At 45.1% G+C, this 20620-nt stretch overlaps 1 protein-coding gene across 2 annotated transcripts in view; it reads left to right on the top strand.

Annotated features, from left to right (window-relative positions):
* Positions 1-20620, top strand: part of FAM120C (family with sequence similarity 120C) — a 49677-nt gene that overhangs the window by 11568 nt on the left and 17489 nt on the right. Inside the window, exons 2-7 of one of the 2 annotated variants that reach the window (XM_038748246.1) lie at positions 13928-14174; positions 14797-14879; positions 15683-15811; positions 16402-16504; positions 16978-17054; positions 19155-19303. In XM_038748246.1, the coding sequence (XP_038604174.1) occupies positions 13928-14174; positions 14797-14879; positions 15683-15811; positions 16402-16504; positions 16978-17054; positions 19155-19303 (788 nt within the window). Of the gene's footprint in view, positions 1-13927; positions 14175-14796; positions 14880-15682; positions 15812-16401; positions 16505-16977; positions 17055-19154; positions 19436-20620 lie in introns of both variants that reach the window. The other variant, XM_038748245.1, reaches the window with a different exon arrangement.

The raw sequence follows: 20620 nt of genomic DNA, 5'->3' as shown, positions 1-20620 counted from the left end.
CGGGGTTATGAAGTTACAGAGGAGAGTGAGTGGTTGGGGCCAAGTGGGTTGATTTGGGAGTCAATCAGTTGTGTTTACTGAGTGGTTACTTCGTACAGAACACAGATTTTTAGGGACAGGCGTTGCCAAGGTGTCGCCTAAAACTCTGTTCTACAAAACATTTCAAAGGTTCATCTGTAAACATTTTGAAACACATCCACATGTCCAAGACTGAACTCCTTGTCTTCCCTCCCAAACCCTGCCCTCTCTCTGACTTTCCCATCACTGTTGACGGCACTACCATCCTTCCCGTCTCACAAGCCCGCAACCTTGGTGTCATCCTCGACTCCGCTCTCTCGTTCACCCCTCACATCCAAGCCGTCACCAAAACCTGCCGGTCTCACCTTTGCAACATTGCCAAGATCCGCCCTTTCCTCTCCATCCAAACCGCTACTCTGCTCATTCAAGCTCTCATCCTATCCCATCTGGATTACTATATCAGCCTCCTCTCTGATCTCCCATCCTCGTGTCTCTCCCCACTTCAATCCATACTTCATGCCGCTGCCCGGATTGTCTTTGTTCAGAAGCGCTCTGGACATGTTACTCCCCTCCTCAAAAATCTCCAGTGGCTACCAATCAACCTCCGCATCGGGCAGAAACTCCTCACCCTGGGCTTCAAGGCTGTCCATCCCCTCGCCCCCTCTTACCTCACCTCCCTTCTGTCCTTCTCCAGCCCAGCCCGCACCCTCCGCTCCTCCACCACTAATCTCCTCACCGTACCTCGCTCCCGCCTGTCCCGCCATCGACCCCCGACCCACGTCAACCCCCGGGCCTGGAATGCCCCCAATCCCTCTGCCTATCCGCCAAGCTAGTTCTCTTCCTCCCTTCAAGGCCCTACTGAGAGCTCACCTCCTCCAGGAGGCCTTCCCACACTGAGCCCCCTCCTTCCTCTCCTCTCCATCCCCCCGCCTTACCTCCTTCCCTTCCCCACAGCACCTATACGTATGTATATATGTTTGTACATATTTATTACTCTATTCATTTTACTTGTACATATTTATTCTACTTATTTTATTTTGTTAATATGTTTTGCTTTGTTCTCTGTGTCCCCCTTCTAGACTGTGAGCCCACTGTTGGGTAGGGACCGTCTCTATATGTTGCCAACTTGGACTTCCCAAGCGCTTAGTACAGTGCTCTGCACACAATAAGCGCTCAATAAATATGAATGAATGAATGAGTGAAACAAGGATGTTTTCGGGGAAAAGGAACTTCACATGATTTTTCTGGCTTTGACTATTTACTGGAGCCTCAGATGAAGCCACTTTAGGGTTGTCATGGTGCTTTTGATTTTCCCGAGGACTAGGTCAAAGGCGGCACCTCTCCTGGTCACTGACAAAAGATACGCTAAAATTTGGGAATAGGGAACAAACATTCATATCGTTATTCTTTGGAATTGTCTATTCAAAGTACAAAGCCCAAATATAAGATGATTCTTCTATGTGGGTTACTGTTTGAGGGCTACAATAATCCGGGCTTGTATTTTGCTGTCTTACATTTTAAACTACTTTACCCTGGGAACTGCTGCAGAAATGCTGGCAGACAGAATAGCTGTTAAGAGTTTTGCAGCAGCTTAGCAATTTGTTAAAGAGGTAGCTTCTGAATTTCAGGGAAGGATGTTCAGAGGCTCTTTGTACAGAACCATTATTCTTGCCCAAGTAAGAATGTTTTTGAAGCAAAAAACATGCTGGGTAGGGACTATGTCTACTCTGTGTGGTGCTTGGCATATTAGTACCGAATGATAATCATAATATCCTAAGATGAGTTAGTATTTTGAGCTTTCAGTGTTTCCTTCTGGAGCTTTTGCATATAAAGATTAGCAGAATCCATTCTTTTTCATTTAGAGAAGCAGCGTGGCTCAGTGGAAGGAGCCCAGGCTTTGAAGTCAGAGGTCATGGGTTCAGATAACCGCTCCGCCAATTGTCAGCTGTGTGACTTTGGGCAAGTCACTTAACTTCTCTGGGCCTCAGTTCCCTCATCTGTAAAATGGGGATGAAGATGAGCCCCCCGTGGTACTACCTGATCACCTTGTAACCTCCCCAGCGCTTAGAACAGTGATTTGCACATAGTAAGCGCTTAATAAATGCCAATATTATTTATTGAGCACTCGCCAGGTTATGGCAACGGACTGAACATGGGCATTGGAAGAGAGGGAGGAGTCAAGGATAATTCCAGGGATATGGGCTTGGGGAATGGGAAGGTTGACGGTGATATCAACAACTGTGACGGGAAAATTAGGTCGAGAGAATTTGGGAGGGAAGATGAAAAGTTCAGTTTTAAATTTGTTGAGTTTTAGGTACCGGTGAGGTGTCTCTGTAGGTGTGTCTTGGAGGTAGGAGGAGATGTAAGATTACAGAGGAGAGTGGTTGGGGCCACTGAGGTAAATTTGGGAGTCAGTCAGTGGTATTTATTGAGTGCTTACTTTTTGTAGAGCACTGTACTAAGCAGTTGGAGTACAATTGAGTTGGTTACCACGATCCCTGACCTTGAAGACCTGACATTCTAGTAGAGCGGTCTGCGAAGAGTTTGTATTTGAAGCTGGGGAAGCGAATGACCTCCCCAAGGGAGTGAGTATAAATTGAAAAGAAGAGGGACACAGAACTGAGCCTTGAGGGACACCCACTGCAAAAGAAGTGAGAGACAGAGGAGGAGCCAGGGAAGGATCCTGAGAAGGAGTGGACAGAGAGGAAGGAGGTCAGAGGAAAGAACTGTCAAAGACAGCCGAGAGGCTGAGAGGGCATAAGACTGAATAATGTCTTTTAGATTTGGCAAGAAGGTGGTCACTGGGGACCTTGAAAGAGAGCAGTCCCTTGGAGTGAAGGGGGGAGAAAGACAGATTGTAGAGGGTCAAGGTGGGAATTGGAGGAGAGAAAGAAGAGACAGCAGGTGTGTACTAGCTTTTTAAAAAAATGGTATTTAAGTGCTTACTGTTCGAGGAGTTTGGACAGGACTGGTAAGAGGGAGATGTGATAGCTGGATGGCCCAGTGGAGTCTAGAGAAAGTGTTTTTAGCCTAGAGGAGACATAGACATGTTTAAACACAGAGAGGAGGAGCCGTCAAAGAGTGAGTGGTTGTAGGTGACAGGGAAGGCTGAAAAGAAGGTGCAATATTTTTTTAAGGTGAGAAGCAATAGGGCCAAGTGGAGCAGGTTGATTTAGAATCAGGTGGGAGATCTGAGAGACAGCTAAGGATGAAGAGTGTGAATAATGGGGTGGGAGGGAACTGGGGACATAGGGAGGGAGAGTTTGGGAAAGTCATGCCTGCTGGTTTCGATTTTGTTAATGACGTGATTGACAAGGCCATAATGAGCCCTGGGGATTTCAGAACAGAGTTTAAAAATATGCAACCATCGGCGGGGACAGTTGGAATGGGAGTTGAGAAAGGAAAAGTAGTGTTGTTGAGCAGAGTGAGGATGAATTCTGGATGATTGAAGTTTTCCTGGTACCTAGATTTCCACCAACAATCGGTCAGTCATATTTATTAGTGCTTTCCGTTTGCAGAGCACTGCTAGGGGCTTGGGAGAGTACAGTATAACAGAGTTGTTGGACACGTTCCCTACCCACAATGAGCTTATTGTCTAGAATCTTAGAATCTACAGTCTAGAGCACAGTGTGTGGCACGAGTGCAGCAATTGAAGAGGCAGAGTGTAGAAATGACCAGAACCAGGGGTCTGGTGGTGCAAGCTGTGAACGGAAAGACAGGGGAATGAGAGTCCGCTGTTGGGTAGGGACCGTCTCTATATGTTGCCATCTTGTACTTCCCAAGTGCTTAGTACAGTGCTCTGCACACAGTAAGCGCTCAATAAATACAGTTGAATGAATGAATGAGAGAGTCAAGTTCCGTGAAAGTGTAGATTTGTGCATAACCGTTGCAGAGGTTTAGGAAGGGAGTTTGGCGGGCATGATGGCGTGACACAGGTGGAAGAGATCACAGGTCTCTGAGGGTGGAATGGACTGTTTGGGGGGAGGGTCGTGTGGCAGGTTAGGAGATTATGGTTGGAGAGTGGGATTTTAATAATTATAATAATGATGGCATTTATTAAGCGCTTACTATGTGCAAAGCACAGTTTTAAGTGCTGGAGAGGTTACAAGGTGATCAAGATGTCCCACAGGGGGCTCACAGTCTTAATCCCCATTTTACAGATGAGGTAACTGAGGCTCAGAGAAGTTAAGTGACTTGCCCAAAGTCACACAGCTGACAATTGGCGAAGCTGCGATTTGAACCCATGACCTCTGACTCCAAAGCCCGGGCTCTTTCCGCAGAGCCACGCTGCTAGATAGCGATGGCACGATTAGAGACTGTGCTTAGAGAGGAATCGGGCAGCTGGAAGGTTATCGGGAGCATCTATATGGACGTTGAAATTTCCAAAGATCAGTTTAGGGGAAGAGAAGGAAGGTGATGCAGGGTGTCAAAGTGGCTGGGAAAATTGGAAGTGGGGTCAGGATAGGCGGTAGATGATGGCAATTAATAACTCCTCATCCTCCCATCCAAACCCTAGAAGTGTGTTCTAGTGGGTCGAGCTTGGGCTTGAAAGTCAGGAGGACCTGGGTTCTAATCCCTACTCCACCACCTGTCTGCTGTGTGACCCTGGGCAAGTCACTTAACTTCTCTGTGATGATGATGATGGCATTTTTTTTTAAACATGTATTAAGCGTTTACTATGTGCAAAGCACTGTTCTAAGCGCTGGGGGAGGTGTTACAAGGTGATCAGGTTGTCTTGCCCCTTGTGGGGCTCACAGTCTTAATCCCCATTTTACAGATGAGGTCACTGAGGCCCAGAGAAGTTAAGTGACTTGCCCAAAGTCACACAGCTGACAAGTGGCGGAGCCGGGATTAGAACCCACGACCTCTGGCTCCCAAGCCCGGGTTCTTTCCACTGAGCCACGCTACTTCTCTGTGCCACAGTTACCTCATCTGTAAAATGGGGATTGAGACTAAGCCCAATGTGGAACATGGACTGTGTCAAACCTCAATACCTTTTATCTACCTCATTGCTTATTAATATTAATTAATATTAAGCATTTAACAAATACCATAAAAAAGCCCTCCCCATCTTTCCTGTCACAGAAGGCAACGCCAGTATCCTCCCTGTTCCACAAGCCCATAACCTTGGCATTACCCTTGATTTATCTCCCTCATTCAACCCAAATATTTACTGTCACCAAATCCTGTCAGTTCTACCTTCACAACATCTCTAAAATCTGCCCTTTCCTCTCCATCCAAACTGCTACCACAGTGATCCAAGCGCTTATTATACCCTTCCTTGACTACCACAGTAGCCTCCGTGCTGACTTCCCTTGCCTTCTGTTGCTCCCCAGCCCAGTCTTTTCTTCAGTCTGCTGCCCCGATCGTTTTTCTGATAAACTGTTCAGTCCACATCTCCCCACTCCTCAAAAACCTCCAATGGTCACCCATCCACTTCCGCATCACACAGAAACTCTTTACCACCGGTTTTAAAAAAACTCAATCAGCTTGCCCCCTCCTATCGTACCTTGCTGATTTCCTACTATAACCATGGGCGGGCACTAAGGCTTTTTAGCCTTTACAGCCTGGCATTATTATGATTCTTAAAATGGTATTTGTTAAGCACTTAGTACGTGCCAAGAATTATACTAAACACTAGGGTAGATACAAGCTAATTAATTAGGTTGGACACAGTCCACGTCCCACATGGGGCTCACAGTTCTCATCTCTATTTTACAGATGAGGTAGCTGAGGCACAGAGGAGTTAAGTGACTTATTATTAAGTATCAGCCACTTAAGAACCATCAAAACCAAGGAAAGTGAATTCTGCATTTTTGTTGTCTTGGACCTTGTATTGGGATATTTTGGGGGGAGTGGAGGTGGAAAAATCTCCACCCTAAAAAGACCCTGAGGAAATGGCACACTATTTCAAGAACTTAGTTCTGCTGTTTCAGAAAACTAATAAATAAGGCCACAGAGAAGGCATTCTCGGAGCCAGTAGTTTTAGGGTGAGATTTAACTATTAAATGGTGTGTGTCTGTAGATGTCAGTCAGTGCTCTCTACTTCAATCAATCAATCAATCAATCAATCGTATTTTTTGAGCGCTTACTGTGTGCAGAGCACTGTACTAAGCGCTTGGGAAGTACAAGTTGGCAAAAACTTGTTAAAAGTGGTGATGAAAGTACTTGATAAAAGTGTTCCTTGGAAATGGAAGTGGAAGGTGGGGGTGAGGGGGCTCATGGAGGTTCACGCCCCTTGCAGAGATTAGAGGGGGAAAGGGTTTTCTCTCCTTTTCCAGCTTTGAAAGGTTTGGAGGATCATGTGGTGAAGATGGAGAAAGATTGATACTCGGCAGAATAAGGTTGGTTCCAAAATTCTTCCTGCAAATCCCAGAAAGAACATGTGAGTGGTGGCAGGCTGGGTGGGAGGAAGTTTGGGGAGCAGAAGGTTCTTTATTTGCCCGATGCTGCTCTCCTACCTGGCTTGGGGCAGCTCCTTGGCTCAGAGACAGTTATAGAGCGGTAAGGTGGAAGGAAAGACTCTTCCTAAATTTGCCCAGAGGCCTATGTAGACCAGACTGGCATTGGTACACGGACAACAGAGAACATCATGGTCCACTGTTCAAAATTATTTCATCTCCCATCATTTTGTTATGGTTGGACAATTAGTCTGAAATGGGGATTTTTGAGTTCACAATTTCTAAGTGGTATTCATCCACAAGCGCTTAGTACACTTCTATGCACCAGACCAAACTCAGTAAATACCACCGATGGATGAAATTTCTCCTCCATGATACCTCTGTCCATCACTAATGTCTTTGGCTGATAAAGTGAAGTTTCTTTTGCTCTGCTAAAATGAATTTCATCATCATCATCATCATCATCAGTCGTATTTATTGAGCGCTTACTATGTGCAGAGCACTGTACTAAGTGCTCAGGAAGTACAATTTGGCAACATATAGAGACAGTCCCTACCCAACAGTGGACTCAAATGGTGCTAGTCAGGCAGTTTAAATCATTAATCTTGGAGGATGAAGGGGACTGGGTTTCCACATTTGGCTTAGAGTGAAAGTAAAATCAATCAATCAATCGTATTTATTGAGCGCTTACTGCTTGCAGAGTGCACACTAAGTGCTTGGGAAGTACAAGTTGGCAACATATAGAGACAGTCCCTATCCAACAGTGGGCTCGCAGTCTAAAAGGGGGAGATAGAGAACAAAACCAAACATACTAACAAAATAGAATAGATATGTACAAGTAAAAAATAAATAGAGTAATAAATATGTACAAACATGTATACATATATACAGGGTAAAAGTGGGGAGGTGTGAGCTTTGAGATGTTTCCTCAGTGGAGTGATCTCTGGAAAGGTGCTATTTGAAGTCAGTTGAAATGCTTTGTTGACTGTGTTCTGCTGGGGTTGAAACTCTCAGGAGACCACCCAGCCCGGAAAGGAATTGTGTGTTAATTAAAATGCTTTCATTGCTTTTAAGGACAAACCAAAAGGGGCCTTTGGCTCTAAATTTACCTTCCTTTGATTCATTGCTCATAGCTAGAAAATGGATCATAGAATTTTCTCCACTCTATAAATTGATAATTAAAAATTAGAAGAAGTTTAGAGGGTGTCTGAGAATTTCAGACCTTTTTTTTTTTGTTCTTTAAAGCTCATTTGTGTTTCTCCTTATTTATGTGCGCTGATGTAAAAATGCTACTGAACTTTTACCCTTCTGGATGAATGGGTTTTGAGGTTGGAAACCCGGTTGACCCATTTTGCCTGGACAGTCAGTTCCCTAGCCCTGAGTCTGGGGTGGAAGAAGCCAGTAAATTAATTAGCGTGGCTTAGTGGAAGGAGCCTGGGCTTGGGAGTCGGAGGTCGTGGGTTCTGATCCCGGCTCGGCCACTTGTCTGCTGTGTGACCTTGGTTATAAGCCACTTCACTTCTCTGGGCCTCAGTTACCTCATCTGCAAAGTGGGGATTAAGACTGTGAGCCCCTCGTGGGACAAACTGATGACTTTGTATCTACCTCAGCGCTTAGAACAGTGCTTGGAACATAGTAGCGCTTAACAAATTCTATTATTATTATTATTATTGTTGTTGTCGAGGGCCTCCTTGTGCATATTCTGTGTTAGCTGGGGCTAGAGAAGATGATTCTGGCTTTGTGTTTTCTTTAAAATAGCCGACATCAGTCATTGCCATCTTGTTGTCTCTCCGTCTACCTGCTCAGCCTTAGGTGAAGTAGGCAGAATGCGCCTGGACTACATTATGTGTAAAAATGCTCCCTCCGTCAGGCTACAGAGTCCCATTTACAAAGTATCTTTTAGGTCCTGTTAATTATGAAATCATGGAATAACATGTATATCTACTTTTTTCATTTGACACCTCAGTTATTTATTAACAGGTACTTCAGTGATCTTCAAACCTTCCAAACTGGAGACTTGATCAAGGCTCTTCCAGGCCACTTTCGGGGATGGAAGAGGAGACCTAGGCCCCTGGAGATGCTCAGCATTTTTAGAATGGGAGTGTGGCCTGACTAAAAATAGCCAAGACTGCAGGCGACGCTCCCTTCCTGATAGTGACTAAGAAAAGTAGCAGTGGTGGAGGCCACTGTTTTACCAGAGGTCTCTTGTGGACCTTACTTTGATCAGTCGATCAGTCAGTGGTATCTACTGAGCGCTTACAGTGTGCAGAGCAGTGTACTAGGAAAAACCCATATATTCCAAAGGAAAAATCCAGGTTGCTCATGGGGATGTGCTCTGCGTAATCAGTAAACGGCAGAGAGATGAAAAGGAAGTAAATAATAATAATAATAATAATGTTGGTATTTGTTAAGCACTTACTATGTGCCAAGCACTGTTCTAAGAGCTGGGGTAGATACAAGGTAATCAGGTTGTCCCACGTGGGGCTCACAGTCTTAATCCCCATGTTACAGATGACGTAACTGAGGCCCAGAGAAGTTAAGTGACTTGCCCAAAGTCACACAGCTGACAAGTGGTGGAGCCAGGATTAGAACCCGTGACCTCTGACTCCCAAGCCCGGGCCATTTCCACTAAGCTTCAAATAACTTAAGACCAAAATAATATGGAGTTGTAAAGGTGAAGAGCATCCTGAAAGCGCTGTTTTGGTTGGTCTGGAAAACTGAGCCCAACATTAGTTAGACCCTGACCGTGGGTCAGCGGGAAACTTCCCCATAATTTTAGGTTTGAATTTGCTGGGGAAGGCATCATCTTGCCCTCATCTCTCTTGCTGTCTTTCCAGGGTATTTCAGACTGTGCCTCATCACCTCATTGAATTTCTTCAAAAATATCTATCTGTGGACTGGAAATTTACAGTAATAAACCGTGCCTGTCATTGAGAAGCAGCGTGGCTCAGTGGAAAGAGCACGGGCTTTGAAGTCAGAGGTCATGGGTTCAAATCCCAGCTCCGCCAATTGTCAGCTTTGTGACTTTGGGCAAGTCACTTCCCTGTCCAAAAGGAGCTCACAGTCAAGAGGACGAGCTGAAAGTGTAGGGGGCAATATAACGAAAGGTGGCAAGCACACAGGCTGAAGCTAGATCTTAAAAACAGGGTCTGTGTTTATTTAAAGGAATTTGCACATCTAACAGAGGTCTACTTTGGAAGCTAGATAACAGAGAATGTTCCCTGTTGCCTGGGAAATCTAAAGTTAAAGGACTTTATGTCAGACGTTCATGCCCTGAGGTGAGGTTAACCAAGAAAAGGTGTTTTACCTGAACACAGAAAGACTTGGGCAGGGTCCTCAATATGCAGAAGAAATTGGATTCCTAATGATTCTCAGCCTCCTTTGCAGGCTCCTCCTCCCATCTCCTTACTGTAGGGGTTCCTCAGGGGTCAGTTCTTGGTCCCCTTCTGTTCCCAATACTCACTCTCTTGGGGAACTCATTTGCTCCCATGGCTTCAACTGTTATCTCTATGCTGATGACACCCAAATTTACATCTCTGCCCGTTCTCTCTCCCTCCAGGCTCGTATCTCCTCCTACCTTCAGGACATCTCCATCTGGATGTCTGCCCACCATCTAAAACTCAATATGTCTAAGACTGAGCTCCCACCTTATCTTCCCTCCCAAACCCTGTCCTCTTCCTCACTTTCCTTTCACTGTAGACGGAACTACCATCCTTCCCGTCTCACAAGCCCGCAACCTTGGTGTCATCTTTGACTCCGCTCTCTCATTCACCCCACACATCCAATCCGTCGCCAAAACCTGCCAGTCTCACCTCCACAACATCACCAAGATCCGCCCTTTCCTCTCCATCCAAACCACTACCCTGCTGGTTCAATCTCTCATTCTATCCCCACTGGATTACTGCATTAGCCTCCTTTCTGATCTCACATCCTCCTGTCTCTCCCCTCTTCAGTCTGTACTTCACTCTGCTGCCCGAATTATCTTTCTACAGAAACGCTCTGGGCATGTCACTCCCCTCCTCAAAAATCTCCAGTGGTTGCCTGTAAATCTATGCATCAAGCTAAAACTCCTCACTGTCAGCTTCAAGGCTGTCCATCACCTCGCCCTCCTACCTCACTTTCCCTTCTCTCCTTCTACAGCCCAGCCCACACCCTCCTCTCCTCTGCCACTGACCTCCTCACTGTGCGTCGTCCTCGCCTGTCCCATCGTCGACACCCGGCCCGGAATGCCCTCCTTCCACTCATCCGCCAAGCTAGCTCTCTTCCTCCCTTCAAAGCCCTACTGAGAGCTCACCTCCTCCAGGAAGCCTTCCCAGACTGAACTCCCTTTCTCCTCTCCGCCCCTCCCCATTGCCCCCCTCCCTCCCACTGTCCTGCCCCCTTCCCCTCCCCACAGCACTTGTATATATTTATACATATTTATTACTTTATTTATTTTACTTGTACATATTTACTACTCTATTTTATTAATGATGTGCATATAGCTATAATTCTATTTATTCTGACGGTTTTGACACCTGTCCGCTTGTTTTGTTTTGTTGTCTGTCTCCCTTTTCTAGACTACGAGCCCGTTGTTGGGTAGGGACTGTCTCTATACGTTGCCAACTTGTGCTTCACAAGCGCTTAGTACAGTGCTCTGCACACAGTAAGCGCTCAATAAATACGATTGATTGATTGAACGAATGAATCATAATAAGAGTATGTAGTATGGGGTTACTCTGCACTCAGCACTGGTAGATTCAGGGTTATCAGATCGGACACAATCCCTGCTTCCCACGGGACTCACAATTGACCTTATCCCCATTTTACAGAGGAGGAAACTGAGGTCCGGAGAGGTTGTGACCTGCCCATGATGACATAGCAAACCAGTGGCAGTGTGGGGACTAAACCCCAGGTCTCTTGGCTCCCAGTCATGAGCTTTTCCCACTAAGCCACACTGCCTATTTAGGGAGTATATCCTACTTCTGGGGAATAGCATTCCCCTCTAGTAGTTCTGCCTCGCAGCGTCCTAGCTTCTCCACTCCAGTCCATATCAATCAATCAATCGTATTTATTGAGCGCTTACTGTGTGCAGAGCACTGTACTAAGCGCTTGGGAAGTACAAGTTGGCAACATATAGAGACAGTCCCCACCCAACAGTGGGCTCACAGTCTAAAAGGGGGAGTCCATATATCATTGTTGGTTTAAGGTTCAGTGTCAGTTTAAAAAGTTAATCAGATGCTGAACATGATCAGGAAAGGGGTAGAAAGTAAAGCAGAAGGCATAGTTTTGCTTTCCCAATCTATTTATTTTATTTTGTTAGTATGTTTGGTTTTGTTCTCTGTCTCCCCCTCTTAAACTGTGAGCCCACTGTTGGGTAGGGACTGTCTCTATATGTTGCCAACTTGGACTTCCCAAGCGCTTAGTACAGTTCTGTGCACACAGTAAGCGCTCAATAAATACGATCGATGATGATGATGATGATGATGCTATGCACACAGTAAGTGCTCAATAAGTACGATTGAATAAATGGTACACCCACACCTGAAATACGGCAGGCAGTTTTGGATTTTTTTTAAATGGTATTTGTTAAGTGCTTAGTATTTGTCAGACACTGTTAATCCCCATTTTACAGGGGAGGTAACTGAGGAACAGAGAAGTCAAGAGACTTGCCCAGGGTCACTCAGCAGACAAGTGGTGGAGCCGGGATAAGAAGAACAAGGTCCTTCTGACATCCAAGCCCAAACTCTCTCCACTAGGCCACATTGCTTCTCAGCATTCAACTTGCTTTTGAATGTAGGAAGTTTTAGTAATTACGTAGTAGAGGAGAACCCGCAAGAAAATCAGGGGATGGACAAGATTGGAAGATTAGGGTAGGGCTCTTCAATCTTCAATCAGGAGGCCTTCCCAATCAATCAATCAATCAATTGTATTTATTGAGCGCTTACTGTGTGTAGAGCACTGTACTAAGCGCTTCCCAGACTGAGCCCCCTCTTCCCTCTCCCCCTCCTTCCCCTCTCCATCCCCCCCCGCCTTGCCTCCTTCCCTTCCCCCCAGCACCTGTATAAATGTATATATGGTTGTACATATTTATTACTCTATTCATTTATTTATTTTACTTGTACCTATCTATTCTATTTATTTTATTTTGTTAATATATTTGGTTTTGTTCTCTGTCTCCCCCTTCTAGACTGTGAGCCCACTGTTGGGTAGGGACCGTCTCTATATGTTGCCAACTTGTACTTCCCAGGCGCTTAGTACAGTGCTCTGCACACAGAAAGTGCTCAATAAATAAGATTGATTGATTCAATCTGGAAAGAGGAAGTCTGATTAGGGACACAGTTAAAATGCACAAGTCACGATGGGTGTGGGCAGCGTGAGAAACGTTGTGTGCTCGAAAGTGGTAGCTTGAAAACTGACAAGAGGAAACATGTCCTCATACTGGGGTTAGTAAACATGGAATTGAGTGAGCTGCACATAGTGAATGCTCAATAAATACCATTGATTGACTTCCACTAGATTGATTTCCATTAGAGAAGCAGCGTGGCACAGTGGAAAGAGCTCGGGCTTTGGAGTCAGAGGTCATGGGTTCAAATTCCGGCTCCACCAATTGTCAGCTGTGTGACTTTGGGCAAGTCATTTCACTTCTCTGGGCCTCAGTTACCATATCTGTAAAATGGGGATTAAGACTGTGAGCCCCCCCCATGGGACCACCTGATCACCTTGTAACCTCCCCACGCTTAGTACAGTGCTTTGTACATAGTAAGCGCTTAATAAATGCCATCATCATTATTATTATTCCAAGGGAAGTTATTCAAGCGAAGCTATCATCAAGCTCAAGTGTGGGTCTGTTCAATTCATCATTGAGGTGTTCTCAATGGGATACTCAAGGGAAAGTTACAAATTTAGACAAAAAAATTAAGGATGACAATAATAATAATAATTGTGGCATTTGTTAAGCTCTTATTATGAAATGATATGATATGAAATGTTTAAATCACTGTAGTCTCAAGCACTGTACTAAGCATTTGGGTAGATAAAAGATAATCAAGCCTCACATGGGGCTCATAGTCTAAGGAGGAGGGAGAACAGGTATTGAATCCCCATTTTGCAGATGAGAGAAGTGAGGCACAGAGAACTTCAGTGACTTGCCTGAGGTCACACAGGAGGTATGTGGTGGAGCAGGGATTAGAACCCAAGTCTTCTTACTTCCAGGCCCCTGCTGTTTCCACTACTAGGTCATGCTCCTCTCAACAGTATAATATATGGTATATAATATGATCATATTTCTGTAACGGTTGAAATGGCTGGCAAAGATGGTCTATCCCTCCAAGCAGCCTTTATTGGCCCTGTTGGAAGCAGAATTCGGAGCCGAATGAACCATACGTCTAAGCCAGTGATGGTATTTCTTGTGTTCTTTTGTTTTTGTACACCAAATTTGGAAATTCTTCTCGGTAGTCTTCTTTTCATTTGAGCCAGGAAGAGCCACCCTCCTCTGACCGACCTGTGCACCTCTTCTTCTTTTTTAGGTCTTCCAGAGCCTGGAGGACCATCACTTAGAAGTGGTAGCTTTCTTTCGGGAGCATGGATTCCACGGGCTTCTTGCCCACGATTCTGAGTATGCCCTCTGCAACATCCCATCGTATTACAGTTCCCATGCACTGAAGTTGAGCTGGAATGGGAAGAACCTCACAACCAACCAGTTCCTCATGCAAGAGGTGGCCAAGCAGTTGGGTCTGAAGCGGATTAATTTCCCCATATTTGCTGCCTTGTTGGGTAGGTATGGTGGGGAAGGAAGTGCTGGGAACATGGACGAGAAAAACCAAGTTAGCTCAAACGCTGTTCAGAGGAGACAATAGAAATTGTTCCTCTTCTACCCCTTTCTTGATTTCCCCTCAGCAGCGTCATCTGCAACCAAATTTCAACGCTCTCGAACACTTGATTTCAAGTGGGACCCCCTCAGAGTGTGCTGAGCCCTTTTTTTTTTGGTTTGTTTTTTGATATGAAATGTCTAAAGCGTTGTAGAAAGCTGATGTAGCGTAATCTGTTCATTGTAAAGGATAGTTTTCAGCTGTGGTTTGATGAGCTATCTTTGAGGACCACTGGCTTTGTTTTTCCCCCAGTGTTTCACATCTTTCTTTAGATTAGTTTGGGCGCAAGAGCTGTTGAGTTGAGGCCAGTCTTGTCTCCCAGCCCCAGGCTCTGCTTTTTGCTTCTGAAAGCTCAATCTGGATTGGGATCTATTTTTAAAAGCAGCCATAGTCCTGGAAATGTGTTTGGTTGTCACCTCTCCTTTTCCTGGCCTAATATTTTGGTAGACTGTAGAATGAAATGGCAGACACGCCACCGGGAATAAATCCCTCATCTATCATGAATAAATGGAGACTGTACTTTCTAGGTAACCACATTCTCCCAGATGAAGATCTGGCTGCTTTTCACTGGAGCCTTTTGGGACCGGATCACCCTCTGGCATCATTAAAGGTAGTGTGCTTCATCCAGGGCCTTTTCTATTCTATTTGTCCCCCCGACCCCCGTCGGGATCTAGTTTAGTATCTGTCAATCAATCAATCAATCGTATTTATTGAGCGCTTACTGTGTGCAGAGCACTGTACTAAGTGCTTGGGAAGTACAAGTTGGCAACATATAGAGACAGTCCCTACCCAACAGTGGGCTCACAGTCTAAAAGGGGGAGACAGAGAACAAAACCAAACATACTAACAAAATAAAATAAAGCTCCTTGTTGGCAGGGATAGACCAATTCTGTTGTAGTGTTCTTTCACAAGCACTTAGTACAGTTCCCTGCAAACAGTAGGAGCTCAATAAATACAATTGATTGATTTCCCAAAGAGGAGGATTCAAGTCTGTCATTCACTAGCTCAGTGGGTTCGTGGGAGTTGATTTCTTTCACCCATTGTAAAAACACTCCTTTCGTGGTTATGAAGCAGCGTGGCTCAGTGGAAAGAGCCCGGGCTTTGGAGTCAGAGGTCATGGGTTCGAATCCCGACTCCACCCCATGTCTGCTGTGTGACCTTGGGCAAGTCACTTCACTTCTCTGGGCCTCAGTTCCCTCATCTGTAAAATGGGGTGAAGACTGTAAGCCCCATGTGGGACAATTTCATTACCTTGTATCTACCCCAGCGCTTAGAACAGTGCTTGGCACATAGTAAGTGCTTAACAAATACCAACATTATTATTATTATTATTATTTCATGTGCCAGAGGACTTTCTTTTCCTTAGCCTGTCTTGGATGCGAACTATTCACCCACTTTTTAACATCTTTCTAGGTCCGCGCACACCAGTTGGTTCTACCACCCTGTGATGTTGTCATCAAAGCAGTCTCTGAGTACGTCAGTTCTATTAAAGATCCCTCGAACCTGGATAGAATTGGGAAAGATGTTTTCAAACAGTCACAGGTGAGCCAAAGTCACCTCCAGGTCCCACCTGTCACTCATCTAACACATTATTCAGCAAGAGCAGCTGCCCCAAGGAAAGTGTATCACTTCTTTTGGTCCTTCCTCCCTCTCTAGTTTTCATCCAGTCTTTTTTCTGTTCCTCCAGTTTCTTTTGTTCTGCTTAAGTTTCCTTCTTTTCTGCTGCTTCTCTCTCTTCACTTTGTTCCATCCTTATTGGCACGTTAGCTTTTTGTTTAATGTATTACCCTTTCCCCCCTTATTCTGAGGAAAAGAGAATAAAAAAAAAATCCATCTGTTCCCACATCCCCAAACCCTCCCTCTTTTTGATGTTAGATGATTTACTGTGGGTCTTTTAGGTTAAAAGCTTACATGATCAGAATCATTCTGGACTGTCAACATGCTCAGATCAGATATTTCCCTTATCCTGGTGGTGGGGGGCATTTTTCTGATTTGTAATCTACTGGTTAATGAGCCAAAGATCTTTATTTATGAAGGCGCAGTACCTTTACTTCAGAACCCAAGTATGTATAAAGTAAAATACATTTTGTTTTAAGTTTCCCCTTCTGAACCTTTTTAGTTTTGCTATCCAGTCTAGGATGGAAGATAAAATCGAGCGATTCAAGAAAGCAGTTGAGTACTATTCAGTTGCAACCAAACTCCGCCCACTGCCCATGGGCCCATCACCATTTTTAGGTGAGTTTTCCTATAGTCAGAGCTGCGCCCCTGTTCCCTCCAGCATCCTTCCTCCAACTCTCTTCAACACCTCTTGTTGGGAGAGGCGGAAATGGGGGTCACTGGATTTTTCTGTACCTTTCTCACAAATAATCCGGAGATCAGTTTGATTTCAGCCCGCCTCTCAATATGGTTTCCAGAAAATCACCCTACAGTTTGTCCTTACGGGGGAAAGAGCCAGAGAATGCGGTAGTTCCGAAAGCACCGGCCACTCGCCTTCAAGGCCGCCAGTGTAGTGGGTGCCGGGCCTTTCATTCAAACTCGGTGAAGTGCTTCTGCGTCCTAAATCCACAAGTTTTTGAGCACTCAGTGGGAGAGAAGAAAAAATTATTTTGGAAACCACGTGTGGAGTAGTTACTCTCGGGGAAGGGGCTGGCAATGCTGTATGTTGGTGGCGTTTTTTACTGAAGCTGAGCCCTTTCTCTTGGATCCAGGGTATGGGCCCAGTCAGTTTGGAGTTCCACCCCTTCCTCGCAATCAAATGGGAGGTGTCCCTGGTGGAAAGCCAATGGTAAGTAATCATCAGAGCACTGGAGCCAGGGAAGAGACTGCGCCACTTAACATGGGATCGTGCTACCAGAGCAGTTTTATTTTTGTTTTTATGTTCAGATAGTTCACTCACTTAATGCCATACGTGTCTGGTTATTGGCAAACCTCAATCTGCTTAGAGATGCAGCGTGGCCTAGTGGAAAAAAGCACAGGTCTCGGAGTCAGAGGACCTGGGTCCTAACTCCGGTTATGCCAATCATAACCCTGGACAAGTAATATTATTATTATTATTATCAGAATAATAATACTCTACTAGATGCTGGAGTAGTTAGAAGATAATCAGGTTGGACGTGGACCCTGTCCCACATGGGCTTCACAGGCTAGGAGGGAGTAGGCTTTAGCCCTCATTTTACAGTTGAGGAAACTGAGGCACAGAGAAGTTAAGCGACTTGCCCAGCGTCACACAGCAGACGAGTGGCAGAACTGGATTTAGAACTCAAGTCCCATGACTTCCAGGTTCATCTATGTTCTTTCCACTACACTGCTTCTCTTAACTTCTCTCTTAACACTGTTAGCAAGTCACTTAGCTTTTCTGGGGCCTGAGTTTCCTTATCTGTAAGATGGGGGATTAAAGAGAAGCAGTGTGGCTCAGTGGAAAGAGCACGGGCTCTGGAGGCAGAGGTCATGGGTTCAAATCCCAGCTCTGCCAATTGTCAGCTGTGTGACTTTGGGCAAGTCCCTTCACTTCTCTGGGCCTCAGTTACCTCATCTGTAAAATGAGGATGAAGACTGTGAGCACCCCCGTGGGACAACCTGATCACGTTGTAACCTCCCCAGCACTTAGAACAGTGCTTTGCACATAGCACTCAATAAATACCATCATTATTATTATTAATAAATACCTGATCTCTTCTTATGTAGACTGTGAGCCCCATTTGGAAGAGAGATTGTGTCTGACCTGATTATCTGACATCTACCCCAGCGCTTCGTACCGTGCTTGGCACGTAGTAATTGCTTAACAATTGCCACAGTTATTATTCTTTTTATTATGAGTGGTTCTTGTCTCCTCACTGGGGAAAAAGGGTTAGAAATAAGTCTGTAAAGGAACGCCGTATTGGACTTTTCATTGTCATGAAGAAAGGAGAAAGAGAATGTATTTCTCCCCTGTGCACGGTTGCTACACAATATTGCTGCACACTGTGTGTTCTCTCAGGCTCCTAGTGCCATATGGAGGAGTGCCTGTGGGTGTGATAGCTGGATAAACCTGTTGCATGTGGAAAAGAAGAGAGGGGACAAAGGGAACTTGTTCTCTTCTTTGGACTCTCTTCTCTGGAATAGAGTCATCCCCATTATTAGACTTCGGATAAACATACAAAATGCCTTCACGTATCTCATTTGATTCTCAAAACAGTCCTGTGAGATAGGGAAGGAGGGGCTTTTGGTCTTTTTTTACAGCTGGGAAATGGAGGTCTAAGAGGTTAAATTCTTCTCCCAAGAGCATGTAGTAACTGACATAACTGGGCCCTGAGTGTAAGGCCACAGATTCCCGTCCCAGTCATTTTTTTTTTTTTCCTTTACGCCATTCTGGTTCCAATTGGGAAACCGGGGTTGAAACTCAGGGGTTGAAAAATCACAAATTCACCAAATCAAAAATCACAATCACAGGGGTTGAAAAATCACAAAGTCTGGAACAATGGACTTTGTAGATGGTGCGTCTCATGTTTTACTAGTGTAGTTAGAGTGGAAGTGGATGAGTTTAGAACTAGGGATGATTTCCCATTCGAGGCTCCTTCAAAATTCTGCTTGGATCTTTTGGCCCCACGATCAGGGGTCAGTTATTCTGGCTGTGGGAGGAAGATGCTCAGTAGTGAAGTCATCGTCACTCATGGGCTAGACATAAATGTATTCCCCTCCTCATTTCGTATCCTGGTTCTTCCACGTTCTCTAATTCATTCATTTATTCATTCATTTACCCATTCATAGTATTTGTTGAAAGTAGCCCTGTTCTTCCTTGTTGTTTTAGTGGATGAGGTCAGTACCATTTTGCAGACTGAGGCTTTCCATTTGGAAGGCCTGGGGAAATGATAAAAAAAAACCATTTTTTGTTTGCTTTGTCTTTCAGTTTCCTCACCAGATGCCACCGAAAATGCAGTACCCTTCAAGCTTCCCACAGGGGCCCAACTCTGCTTTCCTTTTCTCCTCTCAACCTTTGGGGGAACCTCCCGCTTTCCCAGACGAACCAGTGCTGAAAGGGGGCTCCTTCGCCAATTGGTCCGTCACTTATGATTCATCAGCTTCCAAGTTTTCCAATCACCTGACCTCCAAAGCCTCTCCCCCTTCTGGGCTAGGTTCTTCCCCCTCCTCTTCATCTGATGGGGAGGAACAAAATGGGGGTAATTCCAAGTAAGTGCCTCCCCCCCGATTTATTAGGTTCCAGGTAAAGACCCAAGAGGCAACAAGCAGCTCATTCACTGGTCGAAGCATTATTCTCTCCCCAACTAGCTTGACCTAGTTCCTACTGTGAGAAAATCTGGGATATTTTCCCTAGCTTTAAATTCCCAATTATAATCAGTTTTTCCTCCTAGCATTTTTCAAACTGTTCAGCAGTTTTAAAGCTAAGCTCCTTCTGGACCTGGATGAGGCGGTGAGGAGAAAGGTGGAGAGGGTAGAGCCGAAATCAGGGGAAGTCTAGGAAAGTGGGAAGTGGTTTTTTTTTTTTACTTTAAACCGATGGGTTTTTCTTCCTCCTCCTATTTCCTAAAGAGGGTTATGAGTGGAAGAAGAGTTGAAGCGAATATGCATGTGTCAAGAATGAATTTTTAGGTTGAAGTACCTTATATCGAGTAGGAGTAAGAATTACTTAGTAACGTGGAAAGGATAATGAGAGTTTTGACTCTTTCTGTGGACTGTGTAGGATGCAAGTCATTTTAGGACTTGTGAAATAAAGAGCAAATACACATTAATACAAGGAGAAGGCTTTGTTCCCGGTCCTCTACTCTTCTCACTCTACACACTTGTCTCACCGAGAGGCAGTCCGCTCACATGATTTCAGCTCCCACCTCCATCCAGATGACTCCCAGATCTTTCTCACCGACCCTTTCCTTCCATTTGCGCTACAGTCTTTCCTCCTGCCTCCAAAACGTCCTACACAGATGACCCCACCCCCAGGCCTGTAAATTCAGTGTGCCAGATACAGACTTCCGCAACTGCCCTCCTGAATTCTCCTGACTTTCCCATTCCTGTCAACATCACCATTTTTCTTTTCTGAGACACTCAGTCCCGGCGTTGTCTTCGTCTTCTGTCTTTGACTTCTCCCCGTCAGTCTCTATAGCTTGCCTAAACGCATCCTTCCTCTCATATTTCACAGCCCTTGTCACCTTCTGGCTGAATTTTGGTAGCAGCCTCTTTTGACTGATCCCTCTGCCACAAGCCTCTCTTCTTCTTCAGTCAAATCCTACAAATAGCTCCTCTTAGCAGCTTAGAACAGTCTTTAGAATGTACCTTCCTCCTGACCTTTGAAAACCACCCATAGCTGCCTATTTCTGTATGCGTTAAGCCAGACTTCTAACCATTGGCTTTAAGGCTGTC

The sequence above is a fragment of the Tachyglossus aculeatus genome, chromosome 6, assembly GCF_015852505.1.
Source record: "Tachyglossus aculeatus isolate mTacAcu1 chromosome 6, mTacAcu1.pri, whole genome shotgun sequence".
Classification (NCBI taxonomy): Eukaryota; Metazoa; Chordata; class Mammalia; order Monotremata; family Tachyglossidae; genus Tachyglossus; species Tachyglossus aculeatus.
The sequence above is the reverse complement of the archived record's forward strand: the minus strand, read 5'-3'. Positions and strand labels throughout refer to the sequence as shown.